Raw genomic sequence first — 26,432 nt, 5'->3', positions numbered from 1 at the left:
GCATTATGCAAGAGTTGTAAACCATTTAAAAATCATGACGAGATGCAAAACTTGAAGAAAGAAATACGACTAATAACAAGTACAAATATTCTGAGCCATGATGTATGGCTCAGAATGTTGGGCCACTAAGAAACAGCATGTGTATAAGATGAGTGTAGCGAAGATGCAAATGCTTAGATAGATGTGCGGCCGCACAAGGTTAGATAGAATTAAAAATGAAGACATCGGTAAAAAGGTGGGGGTGGCACCAATTGAGAAGAAGATGAGAGAGCACCGCTTAAGATGGTTTGGGTATATCCAACATAGGCATTTGGATGCTCTGGTGAGAAGAAGTGACTCATGCCAACTTGATGAAGTAAAAAGACGTAGAGGCAGACCGAAAACAACTTGGGTAGAAATAGTGAGAAAAGACTTGATGGCTAGGAACGTAACAGAGAACATGACATTGGATAGGAGAGAACGGAAGAAAATGATCCATATAGACGAATCCAACCAGTGTTAGGATTAGACTTAGTCAATTTGAGCCGTGTAGATTCTTTCACCTTCTTCATGAAAGTTTTCTAAAGGATTCATTAGCCGACCCCGACTAGTCTTGGACAAAGGCTTTGTTGAGTTAAGTTGAGTTGAACAAGTAGAAACTTTTATTAAAATGGTAGTAATGAATTTTTGATGTAGTGAGGGTGACTCATTTTGATAGAAGAAACTATCTTGGGCGTTTTATGCATAGCAGAGAAGGGTAACTCGATTATCTATAGCTAAGGTCATGTTCGTTTGAGATTATGGCAATCGATTTGTGAGTGCTAAACCGATTATTGGATTCAAATTTAAACGTAATTTTGAGTCCAATAATAAGTCTGGCACTCGCAATTGGTTGTCATAATCTTAAACGAACAAGGCCTAATTAATCGTTCGTCATCAAATTTCCCTGCAAGGCTTTTGCCTTGTGGAGAATAAGAAAAGATAGGAAAGACTCGAAGATCCTATTCGACAAATCCATTTCTCCAAATCCCAGTAAAACCGATGCAAGAGTGAGTTTTCACCCATTTTTTTCGAAACCAAGCACATTTGATTTTGCGATTCTCATTCTCCTGTTTGTTACATCTGCTCCACCCAAGTGAGAGAACGACAATGGTTGTTGAACTCCCCTTAAGGCCTTATTCATTTTGGATTCTGAGTCCAAAAAAAACTCAAAATCAATTCTCAAAATCCAAAACAATCTTAGGCTTGGTTAGTTTCATTACAATTCATGAGTAGAAACCTACCATGAGAAGCTTTTAATACGAGAATCATATGAGAGGCTTCACAGGCGCCAGCTCACACGTCATCAAATTATTTTCTTGCTCAAAAAAGAAAAAACTACCCATTGGGTCCCACTACAAAAATAAAATAACTAATTATTAATAATAAAATTAAAAAAAGCCCCACTTGGGTGATTTAAAAAAAAAAAAAAAAAAGGAAATACGAGAACTAGACTACTAGAGACATAGAAAGAGAAGGGAAAGTCTCTTACTTCTTCTACAAGAAATTATACCGAAAGTATCTTTCGATCACTATAAATATCTCATCTCATCTCATCTTCAAACCCTCACCTTTGCTTTCTTCTCTCTATTTCTCTTTGTAAACACTCCCCAAAGCAAATTCAAGATGACCCACCAAGCCGAGTCCTCAGATTCGTAAGATCTCTCTCTCTCTCTCTCTCTCTCTCTCTCTCTCTCTCTCTTTCTAATTTTTGTTGGTAATTGATAGAAAAATAAGATGATTATATTGATGGGTTTTTTTGGGATTTTAGGAAGGGGGCGAAAAAGGATTTCAGCACTGCGATTTTGGAGAGGAAAAAGGCTCCGAACAGATTGGTCGTTGATGAGGCAATCAACGATGATAATTCTGTTGTTTCTTTGCATCCTGAAACAATGGAAAAATTACAACTCTTTCGTGGGGATACGATCCTCATTAAGGTAATAATAATATTTTCTTTAAGTTTTTATCTATGTTCGTTTAAAATTTCAGAATAATTTGATTTTGAGGTATTGGGTAGAGTTTTCTATTAATTTTCTATGTGGGTCTAATATTTTTTTTAGGGGTTTTATGGTTTTGATATGGAGATGGGTTTTGTTAGGGTTTTGATTAGGGAAGGTAATTTATTTTTTAAGTTTTTTGTTTTTTTAGAGAATTGAATATTTTTCTAGGGTCCTATTGAAAAAACTAGGGTTTCTGATGCACTTATTTTGGTTCATAGATTGATGTTTAAGGGTTGATGGAATTAGGGTTTTGAGCTCTGTTTGATCTTCTATTATGGATTTTTAATATTGTTGTTATTTTTTGGTTTAATTTTCTGAATTTCTGCTGGAGACTTTAAGGACAAGTGTTTCTTATGGAGTTTCTTTAGGGATCTTAAATACTAAATTTGTAACGGTGGTGTTAGATAATGGAGTTAGGGTTAGAAGAGAGGAAGAAGAAGAGGAATGGAGAAGATGGTGAGTCTCCACTAGGTAGGGGTGCAACTCGGGTCAATTTTTAGGAATTCGTGTTAGAACTTTAACCTTAAAATCAGGTCGGGTTCGGGTTGATTCCTATTCATTTTTCAGCAAAAGCTCGACTTGACCCGACCCAAGTTGCACCCCTACCTCTAGGGAGCTCCTCATGTAAATGATGTATATATAGGCCCATCTGGGCAACATGCGTTCAATGTCTGTAATACCTTCTAACCTACAAGTAATGACTAAACTACCCTTATACATTATTCAACAGGTGGCTCTTTTACTTACTGCTCCTGGAATATTAGGGTCTGTTTGGTTGCACAATATATGTTAAGTACCTTACCAATATGCCAAAAGCTCCAAAGCTGATGGAACACGTTAGGCTAGGCCCTTTAAACCTGTCCCATACCAGGGTGGGACAGTCCCACCCAGTCCATTACCTAGGCGGGCCCCCACTGAGGACTGTAACAATATCCTGGGTTTTGTAGCGGTTTTATGTAGTTTTTGGCTGCTACCTCAGCAAAATACTCTGCTTGGTTGCATGTAGAGTTTCAAACTATCAGTAGACTACTTGGCTTGTCTTTTCCTTGTTTACTCACGTGACATATTAACAAACAACTAGTGAAATCCAAGCAAAAAACCACCTATTGCTTTCTCTTTCTTTTTGTCTCTATATTGGTAATAACACTGCCTACCGCTACTCTATGAGGTAACTATGAGGAGACTACTTGGCTTGTCTCCTCCCCGTTGACCACTTTAAGCTTTAATTTACCATTACTGCATGAGGTAACTACATGCAACCAAATTGACCTTTAGGATTAATATGGGTGATGAAATGCTTAGGGTTCTTGATTATTTGTTTATTTGTTTAAGACCATTTTTCGGTGTTCTTGAAAAGTACAGGTTTTTTTTTTGTAGATGCTTTGATTTTGGAAACATAGATCCATGTAGAAGATCATTTTTAGTATATTAAGTCTATTATTACTTGGTGGATGTTTAGGGAAAGAAGCGGAAGGACACCATCTGTATTGCGCTCGCCGATGATACATGTGACGAGCCAAAAATTCGGATGAACAAAGTTGTTCGGTCAAATCTTCGTGTTCGGCTTGGTGATGTGGTGTCTGTTCACCAGTGTCCAGATGTCAAATATGGGAAACGAGTTCATATACTCCCTGTAGACGACACCATTGAAGGCATAACTGGGAATCTATTTGATGCATTCTTAAAACGTGAGTTTGTTACCTTTTCATTCTATTACTTTATGGGTTTAGAATACTCCCTTTTTATGCATTTGAGCTCTTTGTGGCTACCAAAAACTTATCAAATTTGGCATCTTTTTTCATATGGCATTATGGTGAAATTCTTTGTTCTATTATGGCCTTTACACTTGATCTGATCAGTTATGCTTTGGCGTTCCAAAGATATGCCTTCTGTAGGAAACAATGTCTAATATGCTTTTTTTAATGTGTTTGTTGTCTTTGCTCTGATATTTATTGCTTGTGGTTTTCTTTTATTTTTTGAATAACCGTTTAAGAATTCAAGGCCAACATCTACCTTGGTGGGGTCCTTATATTTTCTTAACTTGTATCACATTTAAGTATTGCATCTTTGTTTGTCAATTAACTAGGCCTTAGTTCCTGCTTATTTAATGGAAATTTGTTGCCTTCTTGATAGTTCTTCAGGTTTCTTTAGTATTTTCCGGGTTCAAATTTTTAATCTTTTTTAATCTCACTAACAAGCGTCATTGTAAAAATTAGTTTAGCTATGAATTTTTATGTGTCCTTGATTGGAAGCAGTCAGGATCATAATTAGTTTGTAACCATTAATCAGTCTTAGAAAGTAATGTTCTGATTTGATTGCCTACAAATTTCAAGTGCTTAAGTTTAATGATTGGATAAGTGCAACATATTCAATGTGGTTGCTTTTGTATGTAAGTCTGCACAGATGTGGACTTGGATCCAACACCATAGGGTGATGGGAGAACAGCACTTCTTGAGTAACTAAAGTACCTTTTACTTCAACCTTTAACCAAGGCCTCACTTCCAAGTTGAAAGAATCAATGATAGTGAGGGAGGCCGACTAAAACTAAAGTTGAGTTGTAAAAGAAGATTCAATAAATAATTTAGTTTGCTTATATATCTATTGTGAATTAGCGGAACATTTGAAGTTTTCTTCGCATAAGGAACATACCAAGCTAGATCCAACAAGGTTTAGCAAGAAACACAATAGAAGAAAAAATCAGAATGATCCAACAAGGTTTATACAGAAACAATATATGTATTAAAAGTTAGGTATGTGATTCCAACTCATTAGCTAATAACTAGGCTAGTTAGTTCCATGATAAACTTGCGAGCTTGATTTGCTAGGAGTTCCCTTTCCTCAAAGATATAAAATGCATCTGCATTTTTTGTTGGGAATGGGTAGGGGATCTGTCTATTCTCTTAGAACTTAACAAAAAAATCTTGACAGAGGGAGAGAAGCCTTTTTTAACTAACTAATGGACCACTTCGAGTGGATCACCCTTACATTTACATTATATCATGCTATAAAGCTAACACCTCGGCTTTGATTGATGTTCGCCATGCTTGTAGGATCTTTCGTAGAGAAAATGACCCATATCATTCAAAAGGATGCCCTAGCTGTTCCTTTGCATCTGTTTCCTTTAGGATTATAAGCTTTACTCCGTATCATGAGGAATACGTCACTAGTGATAATAGTAAGAGAGAAGTCAATAGAGGACTCCAACCAGATCCTTGGCATGAGTGATGCCAGTGCTAAAAGACTTCAACTGAGAGTGCCTAAGACGAGATAAAAACATTTCCGTTTTCATCCTTGCCATGAAATGACCGAAATGTTTCCGTTTTCATCCCCACTGAAACACATACAACAACCGAAATGCATACTGAAATAAAAAACAGTAACTATTTTAGTAGTATACAATATTACTATATATTACGTAATTATATTTATGCAAATTTTTTGTGAAATGTGGTATATCTATTATGTCTAAATATTTATATGAATTACATGTGAAATGTGGCATGTACTGCAGTAGATGTGCTACAACGCATGTCATAAGGTGTTCGTTATTGTTAAACCATTATGGATGGGTGTCTTATGTAATGGTTTCTAAGTTTCTATTTGTGCTTATTCTAGCATTTCCTAAAGTTCTCTTAAATTTCTACCATCGGCTTATGTTTCAAGACATTTATGTGATTTTATAGGATTTCCACCGAAATTTCAAACCAAAGCCTAAACATTTCCGTTTCCGTGGCGACCAAGCAAGGTTTTAAATTTCGACCGAAATCCAAAATTTTCGGGTTTCGGAAATTTCGGGTTTCGGTCGAGACCGAAAGCGAAATAGGGTATACCCGGAGCGGTCTAAAATTTTGACCGTGATTTTGAAATTTCAATCGAAATTTCGTTTCCCCCAAAATTTTGGCCGAAATTTAAGGAATATCACCCAAAAAATGGATTTTTCCCATTATTTAATAATATCCTGAAATTTCAGCCGAAATTTGATTTTATTCTATGAAATAAAATATTATTTTATTTGATTTCGTAGATTTCGCCCAAAAATTCAAAATTTCAGCCGAAAATTTCGGTTTCAGTGAGGACCGGAGGGTTTCCGAAACCGAAATTTGAAACCTTGCTTTTAAGTAGGTTAGCAATATGCAATTTATGGATTAGATGTAATGAATATGTCCAATAAAATTAGATTTTTTGGTTATTTTCAAAAAAAAAAAAAAAGATTTTGCGACTTTTACAGTGAGGGAAGTCTTAAGATTTTATGATTTTGCTTTTTGTCTTGGGTTTTTGTTAGGAAAAATCCGGTAAAATAAAATAATAATGACGAGAAAATAAGGGAAATGATATCAAAGTATTATAATGATGCTAGCCTAACTTCCCCCTTAGTCTTCAACTCATATGTAGATTTTAACTCATCATTTATGTCTTGTCTACTTATGTCTACCATGGTGAGAGTGATATTGCCTTTCTAAATTCTATTTATACCTATTGATGAAGGAAACTAGAGAAGTTATGTGAAACCAAACATCACTTTCCCATTACCAACAGTGTCCTTCTCAATCTCAGTAAATGGCTGACAAGCAGGTCTCTTTTAAAGAACAAGGGACATTCAATAAGGAGATCCATTGTCGCAATATCTTTTTCATTATGGTGGAAGAATCATTTAGTTTCTTAATAGAGAGAGCAGAAGAGAGTGGCTTGGTGGTAGGATTCAAGGCAAGAAGAAACTCACCCATCATTTCATGCCTACAATTTACGGATGACATCCAAAATAATAATGAGGAGCTAACAACCTAATAATGCTATTTAGGTGGTTTGAGTTGGTGTCAGGCACCAAGATGGGAAATGAATACGGGAAACGAAACTTGAAATGGAAACGGGGAATGCATGAAAAAAATATAGGGGAAACGAGAAACGAGAAAACGATAGAAAATCATAGAAAAAACACACATGTAACACAAGGAAAACACGAAATATGTGGTTTTGTAGATTAATTTTGTTAATTTCAAATTTCTGTTTGAATTTTTCTTATTTTTATTTATATTACAATATATGATATTGTTTTCTTTTTAAATATCTATTCCACAATTTTTGATGTGTTATTTCCAAAATGATTTTCGTAGGTTCCACACTTGTTTCCTACATGTTTCACGTGCATTTTCTATGAGTGTCGCATATGTTTATCACTCGTTTCACACATGATTTACATAAGTTTCTCATATGTTTCCCATGCGTTCCGGAAACATTTGTCCAGTTTTTTTTATCATGTTTCATAAATGTTTCCGAGATGCGGGAAATGCGTTTTAGGGGAAACGGGTTTCCCACCCGCCCAAGGAGTTTCCGGCAACTATGGCTTGAAGATTAACTTCGAGAAAGCCCTCGGTCCTGTTGGCTTTCTCATAGCATTTTGTCAATTATTTTGGGATGATATTATAAAAGAGTTGATGTGTGTATTTAAGGAGTTTCATTAAAGAGGAAGGATCGGGAGGGACTTGAATTTAACTTTTATTGCCCTAATATGTAAAATGGAAGGCGCCATAGAAATAAAGGGCTTCAAACCTATAAGCTTAGTCAGTAGCTTATACAAAGTGATGACCAAGGTTCTTGCAAGAAGATTGAAAGTGGTAATAGGGGATGTTATATCTCCATACCAAGGTGGTTTTGTGTAAGAGAAGCAAATTCTTGATGCAGTCCTAATTGCTATATGAATGTATTGACATTAGAAAATGTGAAGGCTAGGTGGCATGGAAAAGGCCTATGACCATGTGGAATGGGATTTTATTGATTTCCTTCAAGACCAAATGGATTTTGACAGAGGTAGTCGTGGATAACGGTTTATATATCGATGCTATCCTCAATCTTAGTAAATGGCTCACCAACGAGTTTCTTTGGAAGCACAAGAGGCATTGATCAGGAGATCCATTGTCACCATATTATTTCATTTTTTTTTATTCATTTAGTTTTTTGGAATGGCTCACCATATTATTTCATTATGGTGGCAGAATCGCTTTAGCTTGTTAATAAAAAAAAGTGGAGGAGAGGGGCTTGGTGGGAGGATTCAACTCAAGTAGAAACTTACTCTCATTTCTCACACCTACAATTTTGGGATGATATCCTTATATTTGTAGACAGTGATGAGGAATTAAAGAACCCAAGAATGCTTTTTGGGCGGTTCAAGTTGGTATCAGGCTTGAAGATTGACACCGGCAAAAATGTGGTTGTTGGCATGAATGTGGAGGAAGTATCCGTGTCATGGTTTCCTGACTTTCTGAGGTGTAATAGATGGGATATTCTACCAACTTGGCCTTTCATTAGGATTGGGAATACCATCAGGTCAATCACCATCCCTTTGAGACCCAGTTATTGAAGGAATGGAAAGAAAGTTGGCTTCGTAGAAAAAAGTGCTCATCATTTAAAGGAATGATCACACTAATAAAAGCAAACACTTCTAATTTACTTGTCTCCTTTATGACTCTTCAAAATCCCATTTAAGATGTGTCAATAATGGAGAACCTTAAAAGGGATTTTCTATGGGAAGGGAGAGAATTTAATAAAAGCATATCATGAAGTGGAAAAGCGTGTAAAACTAAGAAACAATGTGGCTCGAGATTTGAAATCTCAAAATGAGAAACAAAGCTTGCTTGGGGTAATGGATATGGCATTTTGGTGAAGAAAAGAGATGCCTTACGGCACATGATATTTGAGGAGGGATGTGGGAAATGATGGGGTGATTGGGACTGTAGTTACCCACTGACACAGTTTTAAATTTCCACCGAAACCAATACGAAACGATTGAAATGTAATTTTCATCCCCTCCAAAACACATCAAAACCGAAACACAATTACACCAAACCATAAGTTTATTAACGGTTGATTATACCAATGTGTTATATAATTATTTTTATATGAATTTCATGTGAATTACATGTGAATTGTGATATGTACTGAATTGTCAGAGCACATGCCCCTATGTGTTCAATGTTGTTAAACAATTATGGGTAATTTTGTTGCTTCTTCAACGGCTCTGTGTATTATGCTTATTCTAGCAGTTATTGACATTTCATCTTAAATGTACCTCACTTGCACATATGTCTTAGTTTTCGTAATTTTACAGGATTTCAACAAAATTTCCATCCGAAATCGACATGTTTCCATTTCTATCATGACCGAACTGTATACCTAAATCAAATCCTTAAACCTTGCCTGCCAGTAGGAAAAGATTCGAGGGCATTGCGGTCATATGTTTGTTGCATTTTTTTACGGGTCAAAGGTTAGGTTTTGGTTTGGTGTGGGAGAGGGAATCCAATTTTGGGAGGACTTTTGGTATGGTAAGTTGTCTTTATGCCCTGCGTATCTCAAACCTATACACTTTAGTAAGCCACAGAGGGGTGAGGTATAAGGTGGGATGTGTCCACTGTTAATATGTTTTAGGTAAAAGTTTAAGCCATTGGGCCTCAGACATCAAGGTGTATTCTTGATTCGATCATTCTTTCAAGGCATCTTGGAGGATGATAGTGGGTCATCCCCATTGGCAAGACTTTGCCATTCGGCAGTGCCTCCTAGAGGTGGCTTTCATATGGATGGTAGTGCAATAAAGATTAATGCATGTGAGAAACTTGAAAAGAAGAGATTTTGCTAACCAAGTGGATGTGTACTTTTCAAAATAGCAGAGGAAACCCTTGACTATGTTGTGATTCATTGTTTATTGGGAAGAAAATTTTTGGGAGTCCTCATTTATATATTTGGAGCTTCATAGATATTTCATACCTGAATCAAAACCTTTTTTTCTTCATTGGGCTTGGGTCCTTTTGGAAACTCCAGCAAAACCCTTTGCAGGATTGCTACTTAGATGATGACTTCCTACATTTGGATGGAAAGGAACCACGGGATTTTCATAGGGCATTTCAGTCCAATTGGAAAGATAATCATGGAGATGGAGACAAAAAATGATCTAATCTGTTGGGCAAAGGGTAGCAACACGACTTGTTCTTTGCCTACCCTTGATGTGAGTAGAAATTGGTAAACAATTGTTTTTGATAGACCGATTCACCCAACACTAGTACTAGTACCACGTTGGATGCCACCCTCTCAAGATTGTGTCATTAAAACTTTCATGGTAGCTCAAGAGGGAACCCTGGTCCATCCGGAGTGGGAGTATTTAGGAACCATCGAGAGAAGTAATCAAAGCATATTCAGGATCAGCAGTGGAGTGTGATTCAATTGAAGTGGAAGCAAAAGCATTCCTTTTGGGGCTTTGTATCTTTGTGGAATAGTTGAGCAGGAACGGGAACCTGACGATAGAAGGGGATTCTAAAAATTTATATCATGGCTTCGCATCCTTGCACAATTGATGAGCGGGAACCTTATTTTATTTTTGAATGGCAAAATTTTTATTAGATATAACAAACCGAGAAGGTCTGAGGGATAAGTACAAGACGAGATCAAATCAAGGTCTTAGCCGAAGTTTAAGGAGGGAGAAAATCGAACTGCTCCAGTCTCTCTGAATACCTTGTCTCTAGCTAATTTATCTGCCTCACCATTAGCCGACCTCTTGACATGATGGCAGACAAAATTGAACCTCCCACCCTATCGTGGGCTTCATCTAATAGAGCGGCAAATCTCCAAGGAATTGGAGGTGTACCTTTAAGCCACCTGATCATATTCAATGAATCCCCTTCTATTTCCACCACCTCCCATTCTATATTTTGGATAAGTTTTATTCTATGGTGGACGGTCCGCACTTCCGCTTCATTGGCATCTGTGATCCCTATGGGATCCGAGTAAAGCCCATATGACTGTCCCTTGGTCATCTCTCAAGATGCCCCCAATTCCGGATGGTCCCGGATTTCCCATGCTAGATCCGTCGAAGTTGAGTTTGAGCAAGCCTTGGGCCAGTGGCTTCCACTCTTGGGTAACTCTATGTTCTGCATATCACTTTCCATACATACCATAGAGCATAAGCTAACACAAAGGAGAAGCTATTTAGAAGGGGATTAAAAAATGTTCTATCACAGGCCCAAAGATGCTGGGCGGGTCTGTGGATACTTGGATATTTTGGATCTATGTAGCAGACCAAATCCATCACTATTTCATATGCCTAAATCTTCCAATAAGATAATGTGTTGGAGAGGGAAGGGGTGGAGAGTGAGGAGCTGATTGGGGGAATACAGCTCTGTTGTAATTTCTGATGTAAATAAGTAGTTTTTCTTCATTTTCTGTCTATAGGGGGGACACGATCACATTGCCCCTATGCCCTCATATTATGTTTCTTTTTTCTGAAAAAAAATTAGTTGTTGCTCAAAAAAAAAAAATTAGAAAAAAAGTCATGTTTGTGGTTTCGGTGGTGCGATTATCCATTATGGTCGAGTTAGATGAATCTTGCCGAATTTTTTTTCCTTCAGTAAATTCTAGTTAATTGTCGGGTGATCCTTGTGGTTAGACAATGCTTTTTATATAATGTTGTAATGTAGATCATGAATTTCCTTATTTCTTGTTGACTCTGCAGCTTACTTTCTGGAGGCATATCGCCCTGTAAGGAAAGGAGATCTATTCCTTGTTAGAGGTGGTATGAGGAGTGTAGAATTCAAAGTTATCGAGACCGACCCAGGAGAGTACTGTGTTGTTTCTCCAGATACCGAGATCTTCTGTGAGGGGGAACCCGTGAAAAGGGAGGATGAAGATCGATTGGATGAAATTGGTTATGATGATGTTGGTGGTGTGAGAAAGCAAATGGCTCAGATTCGAGAGTTAGTCGAGCTTCCTCTCAGACACCCACAACTTTTCAAATCAATAGGCGTAAAACCACCAAAGGGAATTTTACTCTTCGGACCTCCCGGTTCAGGAAAGACATTGATAGCCCGAGCTGTTGCCAATGAGACGGGTGCTTTTTTCTTCTGTATTAATGGACCAGAGATTATGTCTAAACTAGCTGGGGAGAGCGAAAGCAATCTCAGAAAGGCCTTCGAAGAAGCCGAGAAGAATGCACCGTCAATTATTTTCATTGATGAGCTTGACTCTATAGCTCCTAAGAGAGAGAAGACACATGGAGAAGTTGAGAGGCGAATTGTTTCCCAACTCTTGACACTCATGGATGGATTAAAATCGCGTGCGCATGTTATTGTTATTGGAGCTACGAACAGGCCCAACAGTATTGACCCAGCTCTAAGAAGGTTTGGGAGGTTTGATCGGGAAATTGACATTGGGGTTCCAGATGAAGTTGGGCGACTTGAGGTCCTTCGTATTCATACTAAGAACATGAAACTGTCGGAAAATGTAAGTGAACATATGCATAAAACTTTTTGCTTTTGTCTTCTCTACACCTTTTTCTCTCTGTTTTAGTTTACTCAAGTGCGTGATTTTGTAATACTTTACAGGTTGATTTAGAAAGAATTGCAAAGGACACCCATGGGTATGTTGGCGCCGATCTTGCAGCTCTCTGCACCGAGGCTGCCCTTCAGTGCATCCGTGAAAAAATGGATGTGATTGACTTGGAAGATGAATCCATAGATGCTGAGATACTGAACTCTATGGCTGTTACAGATGAGCATTTCAAAACTGCTCTTGGGACCAGTAACCCATCTGCTCTACGTGAAACGGTCAGTAGATTTACATAGTTTATTGAAGGTGTAAATTTACTCGAGGTGCATCTCGGGTAGGATTGAGGACAACCCGAGGAACCAATTTACTCAACCCAAACCCGACCCTAAGTAAATTTACATAGTTTATTGAAGGTGTAAATTTATTAGGGGTGCATCTCGGGTAGGTTGAAGCCAACCCGAGGAACCAATTTACTCAACCCCAACCTGACCCAACCCGAGTTCCAACCCAATCCAACTCGAGGAACCATTTTTTTAATCTGAACCCGACCCAACCCGATTTTTTAAGCTTGAAATGTACAAACTAAAATAAAAATAAAAATTGTCGGGTTGCACTTGGGCCTGGTTCCCCAAGCCCTCAACCAAAACCCGACCCGAACTCAACCTGGGTCAGTAAAACTCAACCCGAACCCGACCCCCCACCCCGACCCGAAAGATACCAAACCCAACAGAGTTGCACCCCTAAAATCTACATACTCATTGTTTATTTGAAATCCATAAATGGAAATCTCTGGCCTTGTATGAAAGACTCCTTAATAATTTCTTCTCTATTTTGGTGAGCAGGTGGTTGAAGTACCCAATGTTAGCTGGGAAGACATTGGTGGGCTTGAAAATGTGAAGAGGGAACTTCAAGAGGTAATGAGTAAAAAATAAAGTTTGGCTTTAACAAACTTGTGCTATTGAAGCTCCATAGGCTCTACTGACCTTTTGTTTTCTTGTTAATGTCATAGACCGTTCAATATCCCGTGGAGCATCCTGAAAAGTTTGAGAAGTTTGGTATGTCTCCATCAAAAGGAGTACTTTTCTATGGGCCTCCTGGTTGTGGCAAAACCCTACTAGCCAAGGCAATTGCTAATGAATGTCAGGCGAACTTCATCAGCATCAAGGGTCCTGAGTTGCTTACAATGTGGTTTGGGGAAAGTGAGGCCAATGTCCGTGAGATCTTTGATAAAGCTCGTGGCTCTGCACCCTGTGTCCTCTTTTTTGATGAACTCGACTCGATTGCTACTCAGGTTTGTTTCTGAATGCACCAGGTGCCTTTCTTTCGCTCCATTGCTATGTCACAACTATCTCCGATATTTTCAAAATATAGAGATTTTATCGCGATATTTTGATAAAACAAAATAATCAAGAGAATTTAAAAAATATACTGATAAAATATAGCGATATTTTCATTTACCGTGACAAATCACAATTTTTTTTACAAATTTTTTTTTTTTTTAATTTATATATTGTTATTTATTTTTAAATAATTTTATTTTATTGTTTTTTCCCGATAGATACCCAAAAAAAATAAAAAAAATATTACTATATCCCGAGATTTTTCCTTGAGGAGAAATTCCAGAGAACGATATTTGTGACATAGCTCCATTTGCCTTGGCTTTTTCTCATTTATTTCTTATCACAGAGAGGGAGCAGTGTTGGAGATGCTGGTGGGGCCGCTGATAGGGTTCTCAACCAGCTCCTAACTGAAATGGATGGAATGTCTGCGAAGAAAACAGTTTTTATAATTGGGGCTACCAACAGGCCTGATATTATTGATCCTGCACTGCTGAGACCGGGTCGTCTTGATCAATTGATTTACATTCCTCTACCGGATGAGAGTTCCCGTCATCAGATCTTTAAAGCAGCCCTGAGAAAATCTCCTGTTTCGAAAGATGTTGATTTGGGAGCTCTAGCAAAGTATACTCAGGGGTTTAGTGGTGCTGATATCACAGAGATATGCCAGCGTGCGTGCAAGTATGCTATTAGAGAAAACATCGAGGAGGTAAGCTAGACACCTTGCTTTTCATAATTTTTAATTTTATACTTTAGTTCTCTTTCCATCTTTGGGGCTATATGTCTCTCAAATTTTTTTTATGTTCATGCAATTCAGTGGTGCTCATATTTATTGTGGGAAGAAAGTCTTTGCCCAGTATTTAAGGTTACGCAGTTTCACTGTTTAAATACACCGGGTCCTTCATCACTTTGCCCGAGTCCGCTGGTTTTTATTTAAAACGCCCCATGTCAACATCGACTTGCCCCTGTCGAATGAGTTTTACTTTTACCTTACCAATTTCTTGAATGAGTCCCATTTTTTCCCTATCAAGTCAATCAAAATCTCCTTTGACTTTCCCGAGTCAAAGAAAAATTGTGTCAATTATAGAGTCGTTCAGGTAGACTTCTTTTTACGTTGGCTGAGTTTTCTATTAAGGCCAAGTTTCTTTCAAGGCCGAGTTTTTTAGCATATTAGTAACACTGATAGTTAGCCATAGGTAAAAGGCAAGTCTTTGAACCTATCAGTAACACTGATATTTAGCCATAGATAATTGTGATCAGTTATAAACTATAAATAAACAGCAACATAGATTGACGGATATTTAGCCTAGGTAATTGTGATCAGTTATAAATAAAGGCAACATAGATTGGCTGCATTTCAAAAAAATATTGTTGGGCAGCAGATCACTGACCATCTTGCAACTAGTATAAGAATGTGCATGGTGAAGAGGCTAGACCCAAATTTTGTCTTCTCTGTTTGAAGTGGCCAGTGATTGGAATGAAGCACACAGTTCAAACAGTTGTTCTAATTGTGAATCCTAGCCACAGCTGATCGGCCTACAAATCAATGGTTGATTTTTGTTGATAACTGCAAACTAGCTGTTCTTGCACAACATTTAGACTACTCTTCAAACACTCGTTCCTGATCATGAAAATGCTACAAAAACAACCTTGGTGTGTTATTCTGTTTGCAGGATATAGAGAGGGAGAAGAGAAGGCAGGAGAATCCTGAGGCCATGGAAGAAGATGATACTGAGGAAGTCGCTGAGATCAAAGCTAGCCATTTTGAAGAGTCGATGAAGTTTGCACGAAGGAGTGTTAGCGATGCAGACATCAGAAAGTACCAGGCATTTGCACAGACTTTGCAACAGTCTAGGGGATTTGGAAGCGAGTTCCGATTCTCTGAGAGATCTGAGACTGGAGCAGGAGCAGGAGCAGGTGGGTCTGACCCGTTTGGGGCGTCTACTGGTGGAGCAGATGATGATGATTTGTATAGCTAAGTTAATTTTAAGTTATGGGGATTATGTTACATTTACTCTGTCTTATTGCTCCTATTACTCTATCTTATTGCTCCCATGGATGATGGGTAAAAGCTTTTATGCCCGAGTTCTCGGCATTTTGTTACATTTTAGTGCTCCCATAACTATTTACCAAGAGACTCTCTAGTGAGGACATTTTAAAAACACTGGGGGTATCCAATTTGGTGGAAATGTTATTGGTTTTATAAGTTTGTTCTAGTATTTATTGCATATGGATTTGCAATGGTTTCATTTGTTAGATCCTCCTCTTCCCCTACCCAGTAGATAGGGGTATATGATGGGAGTCCTGTCTGTTGTTTTCTAGCATGCATTGCTAGATCGAATCTCAGAGAAGAGAAACAACACTCTCCATAAATGAAACAGAAAGAGTTCATTCACTGATTCATTATGATTACTTTCTAATCTTTGTGAATTGCGACTCTCTCTGGACTACTCATTTACTCATGGAGAGGAGAAACATAGCAAACCCTGAAACCGCTCTAATAGGGGTTTGTTTTGCTCTATGTGGGCCTACAAAGTAAATGGTTTGGATCATTGAAGAAGTTGCCCCCACTTTTACTTTTGCCCACTCATATTTTTCTTTTTAAAAATGTGCATCCATCATTTAAGAACCCTTTGCTAAAGTTCTGACCTCAATAGATGTTGGTACTCCTCTTTAGTTCTATTCCACGTCTATAGATGTTGGTCAGAAAAAAAGGGCGGATTCATCCTAGTTGGGTGTCGCCCAAACTTGGATGGCTCAAGCTAAATTTTGAGGAGTCTAGTATGGGAATTCCATGGCTGGCTAAGGGTCGGAGGTTTGGTTAGAGATGAGGAGGGTGACAAACCAAATCGGCCTTCTTTGAGAGCAATAGGGGTTAACGACACTAATGAGGCAGAGGATAGAGCAGTGCATCAGGGTATGAAGATCGTTAAAGATAGCTTGTTGGACAGATTGATAATTGAGGGACTCCCTTAACACCATTACATAGATGGATAACAACAGGCAGTATCTGTGAAGATTTGTGGATTCAATCGATGAGATTCGTGACCATATGGTTAGTCCCTCTGTCAGTTTTCAGCACGTCCGTCGTTCGGCTAATAGCGGGTGAATTGGTTGTCCTCAGAGATGTTTGAATTTCTTGAATTTCGTTGTATTAACTCTGTTGCCTTGTATTTGGTCCTTTTATCAATCTAACTCTTGATCATTTTAAAAAAAGACCTACTTATGATAAAGTGGTCCGAGTTCGAGTTAATGTATAATGGTTCACAATTTTCTCAATTTTCATGCAAAACCAACCTGTGATTAGGGTTTCTCCGTCGGCGAGTTTGGTATATTAGGCTTACTTAGGATAACCATTCAAATTCTAATCTATATTGTAGGTGGGAAGTTGGGATTTAAAAGTAGAATATCACATACATTTAGGAGTTGGAAATGAGAAAAATTGAAAGTAGAACAGAGCACTGAACCACTTAGCCTTCATTCTGGTTTGTAATTCAAAAATAGGAACCGGTGAGTAATATGGGATACGAGAAACCTCCATATGTTTCATTCATATCTTTTCATGATTCTATGGCCCCTGATACATTCATTGACTGTTGAAATTGCAAGCTTATATTCTCATTGTTCTACTCTTCCCTTCATCCCTCCTTTTCATAATTGCACTCAACTCTTTGCCTTTCACATCTCTGATTAGATTTTAAAGGGTGTTACAATTACCAAGATGCTCTAAACAGCTAATCAGAAAGAGGTTAAAAACGTGGAGCCATGTAATAATTGCTTTCAACATTCAAAAACATTTTCATCACATACCTATGAAAGGTCAGTCTTACATATAATGGAACTAAAAAGAAGTGGGAATCTATATACAAGTTTGTCAATCAAATCAAGTGGAAAAGAGAACTCTGGCTGGTTCAGACAAGGACATTATATATGGATACGTAGGTGAAAATAATTGAAATCTTTAATAAAATGAGAACTTTCACTTTCGATGTAGAAAGTGTGACTGGTGATCTGATCTCGCCCAAGCAATGCAAATAGTAAGCGAATAAGCAAAGTAACGATGAAAATCGACACAAATAAGCACACGATATACGTAGCTCGACAAAGACACCTCTTAAGAACTCGTCCACGCAAAACCCCAGCTTACCCATAAAAAAAGAGAGAGATTAAACTCATCCCTGTAACCATTTCCCTTTTTTTTTTTCTAACCCTTTCCACTCACGATCTAAAGAAAAAAAAAATCCCTCTTCAATACCTCATGTGACTCCCTTGTGTATTGTGAATGTTCTCTCATACAGACAGTCATTTTATAAATAAGACAATGGCTCTTCTCTTTCTCATATAAAACTAGAAAACAAAACATGTATCCTGTAAAAAAAAAATCGACGGACAATGGTCCGATCAAAATCCGCGATGTAAAACAAGATAAAACAAACCACAATTGCAACCACAAAGAACCCACAGATTTTTTTCGTGGTTCGGCAAAGCCTATGTCCACGGGCAGTCCAAGAGAGATATTCCACTAATCAAGAAAGATACAAAGATTACAATAGATTCTTCAATCGATCCAATACCTGATCGATTCTCAAACCTTTCCCTTGTAACCCTTTTCAAATCCCCTCTTGACTTCCTCTCTTGTAGTGCACACAAGAGAACAAATCTTTCTCCTAATTCCAAGAGGCACAAAACAACGTTTTTCTTTTTCTTCAATTTAGCCAAGAGAAAACTTTACTTTTTCCTTCTCTCTTGAAATCATTAGATATTAGAATGTTTCCTAATTTTTTTCTTTCTAAAAACCACAAGCCAATTTCTCTCTTTCCTTACCACACGGCATTGCTATATTTAATAACAGCAAGCCGTGTGAAACAAGGCAACTTTCCAACAATCTCCACCTTTGACTTGTTTCATAGCCACATGAAGATCAATTGTACTGTGTACATCAAGAACACAGCTCCGCACCTCCTGCACATGAGGTACCCACCCCACTTGTTGGGGTGCCCCACCAATGATCAATGTCTGGTGATGTTGGCCAGATCCAAGCAATGCTTGAACTTAGTCATTGTAACTGGCTTAGTCAACATATATGTTGCATTGTCATTTGTATGTACTTTCTTCAAGTAAATACTTTCATCTACCACCCACTCTCTTATCTTGTGGTGTCTTACATGAATGTGCTTAGTCTTGGCATGATACACTTGATTCTTCGCTAAATAAATAACACTCTGACTGTCACAATGCAACAACACACTTCCTTGCTTCAGTCCCATCTGGCGAACAAGACCACCCAACCAAATGGCCTCCTTGGCTGCCTCACCTGCTGCCATATATTCTGCCTCTGTCGTAGACAAAGCAATCGTAGTCTGAAGTGTCGCCTTCCATGAAATAGGTCCATCGGCTAATGTAAACATATAACATGTAGTAGACCTTCTCTCATCTAAATCACATGCATAATCGGCATCCACATATCCTACTAACTGTGTAGAAGTACAATGCCCATCAAACATGATGCCAAGATCCGTCGTTCCTTTCAAGTATCTGAGAATTCACTTTACCGCATTCCAATGCTCTTTTCCTGGATTGCTCATATATTTACTAACCACACTGACTGCCTGTGATAAATCTGGCCTGCTGCATACCATAGCATACAAGAGGCTCCCCACTGCACTGGCATATGAAACTCGAGACATGTAGTCCAACTCCTCATCTGTAGTAGGACATTGCTCTGCAGACAACCTGAAGTGATTTGCTAATGGAGTGCTAACTGGCTTAGCATTTGACATGTTAAACCTTTCCAACACTTTCTCCCTATACTTCTTCTGCATTACCCATAGCTTCTTTGCTTTCCCGTCTCTATGGATCTCCATTCCAAGGATCTGTTTTACAGCCCCTAGATCCTTCATATCAAACTCCTCACTCAACTTAGACTTCAGAGAAATAATGTCATATTTGTTTTTGGCAGCAATCAACATATCATCGACAAATAACATCAAGAGAATAAAAGAACCATCATTAGTAGTTCTAAAATAAACACAACAATTATACTCACAGCGTGTGTAGCCAATCCGCAACATGTAGGAATCAAAGTGCTTGTACCATTGCCTGGGAGATTGCTTTAATCCATAAAGCAACCTCTTAAGCTTGCAAACATATTCTTCTTTGCCCTGCTCTTTGAACCCCTGTGGTTGCTCCATATATATTTCCTCCTCCAACTCACCATGAAGGAATGTTGTCTGTGGAACCCGATCCGAGAGGGGCGGGGGGACGTGCCCCCACGCGAGTCTCAGGATCATCCACGTGAAGGAGAGCTCCGCCAAGGAACTCTCGAAAGAGTGCCCCTCACAGCATGAGCGGCGATGTGAAGTGAGATACCTCTCGATTCGGGGACTAGCCCGGATTCGAGACGGTTAAACAAAGAAAGAGTCGCCATCCAAGGAAGTGGGCCCTGGATCCCATGCTGTGCTCTGTCGCAACAGATAACCAGAGATACAAAGGGTCCGTGCCTGATGACGAATGGGGAAGGGGTTAGGCGCCCCCAATTCGCCCAAGTGCAAGCACCTGGTCTCTTATGCCATTTATTATTAACTTTGAAGAGTTTTGGGCAAAAATCATGTGAAATGGTAACCATCATCCCCGAGATAACGTTTATCTAAGCATGCATGACCCGGGGATGGGCAAAGAAAGTGAACATCCAAATCCTAACTCATCGCATCTAATCCTAACTCATCACATCTAAGAAAGCAATAAACAATCGCATGCATAGCTACAGCTAAACAGATAATGACAGATATAATGAGATAAGGAAAGCAAATATCTAAGTTTAGACAGATAATCAAGCTAAGACGAATGGATAAACGCTATAGCTAAGCAATCAAAGCAGTAAGGTAAACACACTAGCATGCGAGCCTATGCAAGAGATAAGACTAAGAAAATGGCAATCGATCGCACGCTAGAAGAACAAACAAACTAGAATGCATAAGAAATATAAGATAAGCGCACAGCAAGCTAAAAGGTGTAAGAAAAGAAAGAAATCGGAAAATCAACGGCACGTGAGAACCAAAATGCCAGGGGAAAGAAGATGGAACACACGATAGGCTCAGAGGGCGATTCATAAGGAATCAAGCCCAGCGATCCTAATCTGCTGAAGATCGGACAAGTCTCGTGATCGTCATAACCTATCGTTGGGCTCAGCGAGGGCAATCCCTGTAAAGGGGCCACGCTACGTCATCGCCCGTCCCAAAACCCGATAAAACATCAGAAAACCGATGGAAACCGAAAATCACGATGAAAACCGAAAATGGAATGAAAAGAGGGCTCCGAGTGACCGGGCAATCACCATCCTTGCCCATTTTTGCTTTTGTTTTGAAATGTTTGAAAATATTTATTAAAAATGTTTGACTGAACTTGGGTGGACGAAAAGATGAGAAATATTTGTAAAATGGTGATTTAAAAAAATGGTGTGTAAAACTTGTGACTGAACTCAGGATGCCAGCTGCACGCCTGAGCTGCCTACGTACCCCTCAGCTAGGGATCAAGCCATCCGTAGTTCGGACCTTATTTTCCTAACTACACTCTAATGACTCGAGATTTTTGAGATTTTTTTATTTTTCAGATGTTTTTGATTTTTTTCGACACAAGAGGACAGAATCCTATCATCATAAGGAGAGGACGGACTCCTGATATCCCCACAAAGGTTGGACAGCATCCTATGCTTTGCGGGGGGGAAATGAACAGAATCACGACTCTGCAAGGGTTGGACAGCATCCTATACCTTGCAGGAGCGGATGAAAATCACATGACTTGATGAGGGGATGGACAGAATCCTAACTCCTATGATGATAGGACAGACTCCTGAAAGACTGAAGGACTGACTCCTATGCTGAAGACTGACTCTGAAAGATGCAAGGATGGAATCCTAAATTTTATGAAGGGATAGGACGGAATCCTAAACTCTACAGGGGAAGGACAGACACCTAAACCCTAGGATGGTAGGACTGACTCCTAAACTCTCTAGGACTGACTCTAAAGAGGAAGAAATCCCTTAACCTGCGAAGACTCTAAGGCAGGAAGGGAAGGGGTTGTCTCAAGATACATTCCGTTATAGCCTTGACCCGACGAGGCGTTCTCAAAATCGATAGGATGTCGAGATGCAAAGAGTACCCCAAGGAAATACCCCATGCCTGCATAGTTCGAATATTCACATTGAGGAACACAAATCAAGATGAAAAGCTACAACAAGGGATTACATCCAAAACTCCTATATGCCCTACGCTAAAGTGAAGTCCTCTTGAATTCCGCTAACCCAAATGAGCCCAAACAGTGAAATTGCGAATTGACAAATCCAAACAGGGCACCTTCCGATTCCGACCACAATACAAGTGAAAGCCTTGCTATAAGGAGATGGAGGCCAACAAATCATCCCTTGCGATAATACCTTGAATTAATAGTTCGCGCATTTTGTTTCCAAAGTCCACAGGCAATACAATTGGTCATAAGATACATAGCAGATCGTGTAAAACCATTTAACTTGGGCAGTGCAAGAAATCAAGAATGTGAAGTGGGTATTAAGATTTTGCTGCCTTTGCCTATGCAATTAACCAATGACATTAACATTATTAGCATTTCCCTCAAAGAGTATCACAGTTCTATAAGTGTCCAGACAAGAAATCACTTGGAACAGAGGAAACAAGCTGAGTTTACGATTTTTTTAAACTAGAGATCAAAGCATTTTACCAATGAAATTAGAGTGCAAGGAAAGGGATTACCGAGTAGGAACGACCTTGGATCGCCTTTGCCGGAGTTCTTTAACAGGAAACCAATTCCTGCAATGTCGAAGGCATGAGTTGCGAAGCGAAAATCCGGTTGGTGACCAGACGAAGACGAACCACTGACCCCCTCTCTCTCTCTTTCTCTCTCTCTCTCTCTCTCTCTCTCTCTCTCTCTCTCTCTCTCTCTTTCTTTTTCTTTTGCGATAAATATCACAAAAATCCGAGAGGGAGGTGCGATGGCGGCTTAAAGAAAAGGGTTTGGGGAGGTGATCGGGGTTGGAGGCGGCTGGCGGTGGAGAGGGGCTGTGATGGGGGTGGTGGGAATGAAAACGGTGGATGCAGAGAGGGTGGAGAAGCTGGTGATTTGCGGTGGGGTGGCCGGAGGAGGTTCGGATTTCGGTGGGCCGCCGGCCGGAGAAGGAGAGGTGGAGCTTCTTCTTCTTCTTCTTCCTCCTTTTTTTTCTTTTCCTCTCCTCTGCTTTCTCGATCTTTTTCTCCCCTTTTTTTTTTGGGTTTTGGGTAAAAGAGGGGGTGGCGGTTTAATGGAGGAGAGATGGTGGCGGTGGAATGGGTTTGATGTGGTGGAGGTTGCGGTGGCTGAGAAGTGGGTTTGGACGGGGTGTGGTTGCGGCTTGGAGGTGGGTGGCTGTGAGGTGGGTTTTAATGGGGTGGGGTTGCGGCTGGTGGCTATGGGTTTCGATTTTTGGTAGGTGTAGAGAGTGGGTTCGGATTTGGGGGTTGTGGAAGGTGGAGGTGGAGGATGGTGGAGGATTTTCGGAGGGTTTTGGTGGCCGCTGGTGGTGTGGGTGGTGGTGGTGGAGCTGAGGAAGGAGGAGGAGGTGGTTGCAGAGAAAGGGGTTTTCCGAAGGAAATGGGTTTGGGGTTTGGGAGGTGTGGAGAGGGAAAGAAGAAGAAGGTGGGGGAGGAGAGGCTGGCCGGAGGGATGGTGGTGGGTTTTTTGGGTTTTTTTTTTTTGAAATGGGTTTTGGGATAAGGTGGCTGTGGGTGGAGGTGGAGGTGAAGAAGGGAGGTGGCGATGAGGGTTGCCGGTGCCGAGATGATGGTGGTGTGGACGGGGGCTTGCCGACGGCAAGGGAGATTGCCGGAGGAGATGGTGGAATGGAGGCGATGGTGGGCGGCGGCTCCTCCCTCTCTCTGTTTTTTTCTTTCTTTCTTTTTTTCTTTTTTTTTTTGAAACCCTAGCCCGACGGCTTATTTAAAGAGAAATGGCGAATTTGTCCCCACTCTTCTTTACCTGGACAGCCCCCTTTTGGATTTTTCACTGGCTTTTCTCTGCCCAGGGTACCCCCGACTTGACTAATTCGACCCTCTTCTGCACTATTTTTTGAAATAAACCCCATTACCCAGGCAAAATTCTGTCGAATCTCGACGAAACTTCAGGGGGCCCACTTACGGTCTCGAACAATTCAAGATTTAACCCCAGAGCCCTGAGTTGCTAAATTTTTTTTATTTTTATTTATTTACATATATATATATATATATATGTATTTGCACTCGAGGACTGATCCGGGCCCAGCTGCCCAGAGATTTTCCAATTTTTGTTTTTTTTACTTTTTTTGTTTTAGGGCTTGGTCAAAATGGGGTGTCTACAGATGCCCCTCTTTGGCAGAGGGTGCTCGTCACACGATTGTCAAAGCCAAGAGGACAACGCATTTTGACCTGCCCCGGAAATTGGTTTAAAGAAGGAAAGAATTAACGAAAATGATTTTGCGAATGTTGAATTCTTAAAGAGCGCCAGATGCCTCAAGGGTCTTACACAGAAGGGATGCCTCAGGGGTCTTACACAGATGGGATGCAAGGGGGCGACGAGATGGATCGACGAGACAGATTCTCATCGAGAAGGAATGATAAGATGAATTGACGAGACAGATTCTCGAAAAGAAAACTGAGATGGACTCTCAAGGGATAGTGAGATAGACTCTCACAAATTGCAGAATGGAATGATTAGACAACCTCTAATTAAGCCACTCAGAGATTTGGAGATTATAAAGCGGAATGATTAGAGAGCATCATGATCAAACCTAAATTGAGATCTGGGAAGACAGCATCTTGACAGATGAACAAAGCAGAATGATTAGACAGCATCATGATCAAACCTGAATTAGGATCTGAGAAGACAGCATCTTGACAGATGAACAAAGCGGAATGATTAGACAGCATCATGATCAAACCTAAATTGGGATCTGAGAAGACAGCATCTTAACAGATGAACAGAGCGGAATGATTAGACAGCATCATGATCAAACCTAAATTGGGATCTGAGAAGACAGCATCTTGACAGATGAAAACGGCGGAATGATTAGACAGCATCATGATCAAACCTGAATTGGGATCTGAGAAGACAGCATCTTGACAGATGAACACGGCGGAATCATTAGACAGCATCATGATCATTCCTGAATTAGGATCTGAGAAGACAGCATCTTGACAGATGAACAAAGCGAAATGATTAGACAGCATCATGATCATTCCTAAATTGGGATCTGAGAAGACAGCATCTTAACAGATGAACACAGCGGAATGATTAGACAGCATCATGATCAAACCCGAATTAGGATCTGAGAAGACAGCATCTTGACAGATGAACACAGCGGAATGATTAGACAGCATCATGATCAAACCTGAATTGGGATCTGAGAAGACAGCATCTTGACAGATGAACACAGCGGAATGATTAGACAGCATCATGATCAAACCTGAATTGAGATATGAGAAGACAGCATCTTGACAGATGAATGCAGCGGAATGATTAGACAGCATCATGATCAAACCTGAATTGGGATCTGAGAAGACAGCATCTTGACAGATGAACAAAGCGGAATGATTAGACAGCATCATCATCAAACCACTCTAGGAATCAAGAACACGAAACTCAAGAAGGAACAATTTTGATTCAAGAAATCGAGATTTCGATCGATTCCATTACAGGATTGATTGTCTCTTGCCGAGAACTTTTAGGAGTGTGCGATCTCTGTTGAGAACCAGACACAGGTGACTTGCTGAGGTTTTGAGTATTGACCATTTTTTCTGAGAGAACTGAATTTTGCCGGAGATTGAAGGCTACGCGAGCAAATTCTAGACTCCGCTAGGGAAACTGATTTTCTTGGAGAATTGACTCTTCTGAAGAGTGGACTCAACTGAGGAGTTTAGAGGTTTGGCTTGAGATGTGCTCGTACCCCTCTTATCTTAACTTGCTAGAAACATTGTTACTGATTGCCTTTGTGCTCTTGACATCTTTTATGACGCAAGTCATAAAAGATGCCCCTAGTATATTGTGTTTCCATGACAAGAGTTTTAAGGAGGCAGGACAATGATGGTTGAAGAAAAGACGCTTCATTTCATGAAGGCTTGAGGTTGCACAGTTTTTTTTTGTATGGAGAGAGTAGGACAATCACCATGATGGCTGAGTCTGAGAATCCTTTCTTTCGCATTGCTCACTTTTGGAGGCTTAAGGTCTCTGGTAGGTTTGAACAAGATGTCTCTCGCCCCTTCTGATACCTAAACCAGGATTTACTCTGAATTTTCTTTGCATTTTGGAGGACACACTCCCATTCTTCCAGCACCCGACAGTTTGGACTTTGCAAGGAAAGGGAACACAAATATGGAGGAGGAACAGATTTCCAAGGACTCAATCAAAGAAGATTCTTGTTGTTCGAAGGACTCGACTCGCTTTCGACTCACTCTTGGATCTGATGTGTTATTTTTCAAGGGTATGGCTTAGCCACTCTTAGAGTATTTGGAAGACCGTGTCAAGAGGCACTACTCTCCTCTTTCGGTGTTTATGTCATGGTTATTATCCCTTTTGGATTGCTCGGTTTCAATGCCCCTAGTTTAGAGGAATGTTAAAGTAAGCTCGCTGGCACTACTTGGACTCCGAGATTTCGCTTTGACAGAAGATTCTTCCTCCGTCTCATTGATTCGCTTTTTCGTTGGAAGTCATTGCCATTGACCAGATTGCCTTTTCAGGTTTTCAATCTGACGGACCG

General features: G+C 39.8%; 1 protein-coding gene across 1 annotated transcript; it reads left to right on the top strand.

The window, feature by feature from the left end:
- Window positions 1–1,510: 1,510 nt before the first annotated feature.
- LOC143859344 (cell division cycle protein 48 homolog) lies at window positions 1,511–15,876 on the top strand. The gene is made up of 9 exons (XM_077370065.1): window positions 1,511–1,673; window positions 1,790–1,955; window positions 3,478–3,706; window positions 11,512–12,278; window positions 12,380–12,601; window positions 13,166–13,237; window positions 13,333–13,614; window positions 14,010–14,369; window positions 15,334–15,876. Exons 1-9 carry the CDS (start codon window positions 1,645–1,647, stop codon window positions 15,637–15,639), a joined length of 2,433 nt encoding a protein of 810 aa, XP_077226180.1. The 5' UTR covers window positions 1,511–1,644; the 3' UTR covers window positions 15,640–15,876.
- The last annotated feature ends 10,556 nt before the right edge of the window (window positions 15,877–26,432 follow it).

This window comes from Tasmannia lanceolata, unplaced genomic scaffold, assembly GCF_043159265.1.
Source record: "Tasmannia lanceolata isolate RefF3 unplaced genomic scaffold, GAP_Taslan_0.1 ptg000029l, whole genome shotgun sequence".
NCBI lineage: Eukaryota > Viridiplantae > Streptophyta > Magnoliopsida > Canellales > Winteraceae > Tasmannia > Tasmannia lanceolata.
This window is presented reverse-complemented; position numbering and strand designations above follow the sequence as displayed.

What these genes read in the sequence shown, in the direction of transcription:
- LOC143859344 (XM_077370065.1), top strand. Translation starts at nt 1,645, where the DNA reads ATGACCCACCAAGCCGAGTCCTCAGATTC. An exon ending in GGGATACGATCCTCATTAAG is followed by an intron (nt 1,956 to 3,477) that starts GTAATAATAATA and finishes GTGGATGTTTAG; the next exon opens with GGAAAGAAGCGGAAGGACAC. An exon ending in CATCTGCTCTACGTGAAACG is followed by an intron (nt 12,602 to 13,165) that starts GTCAGTAGATTT and finishes TTTGGTGAGCAG; the next exon opens with GTGGTTGAAGTACCCAATGT.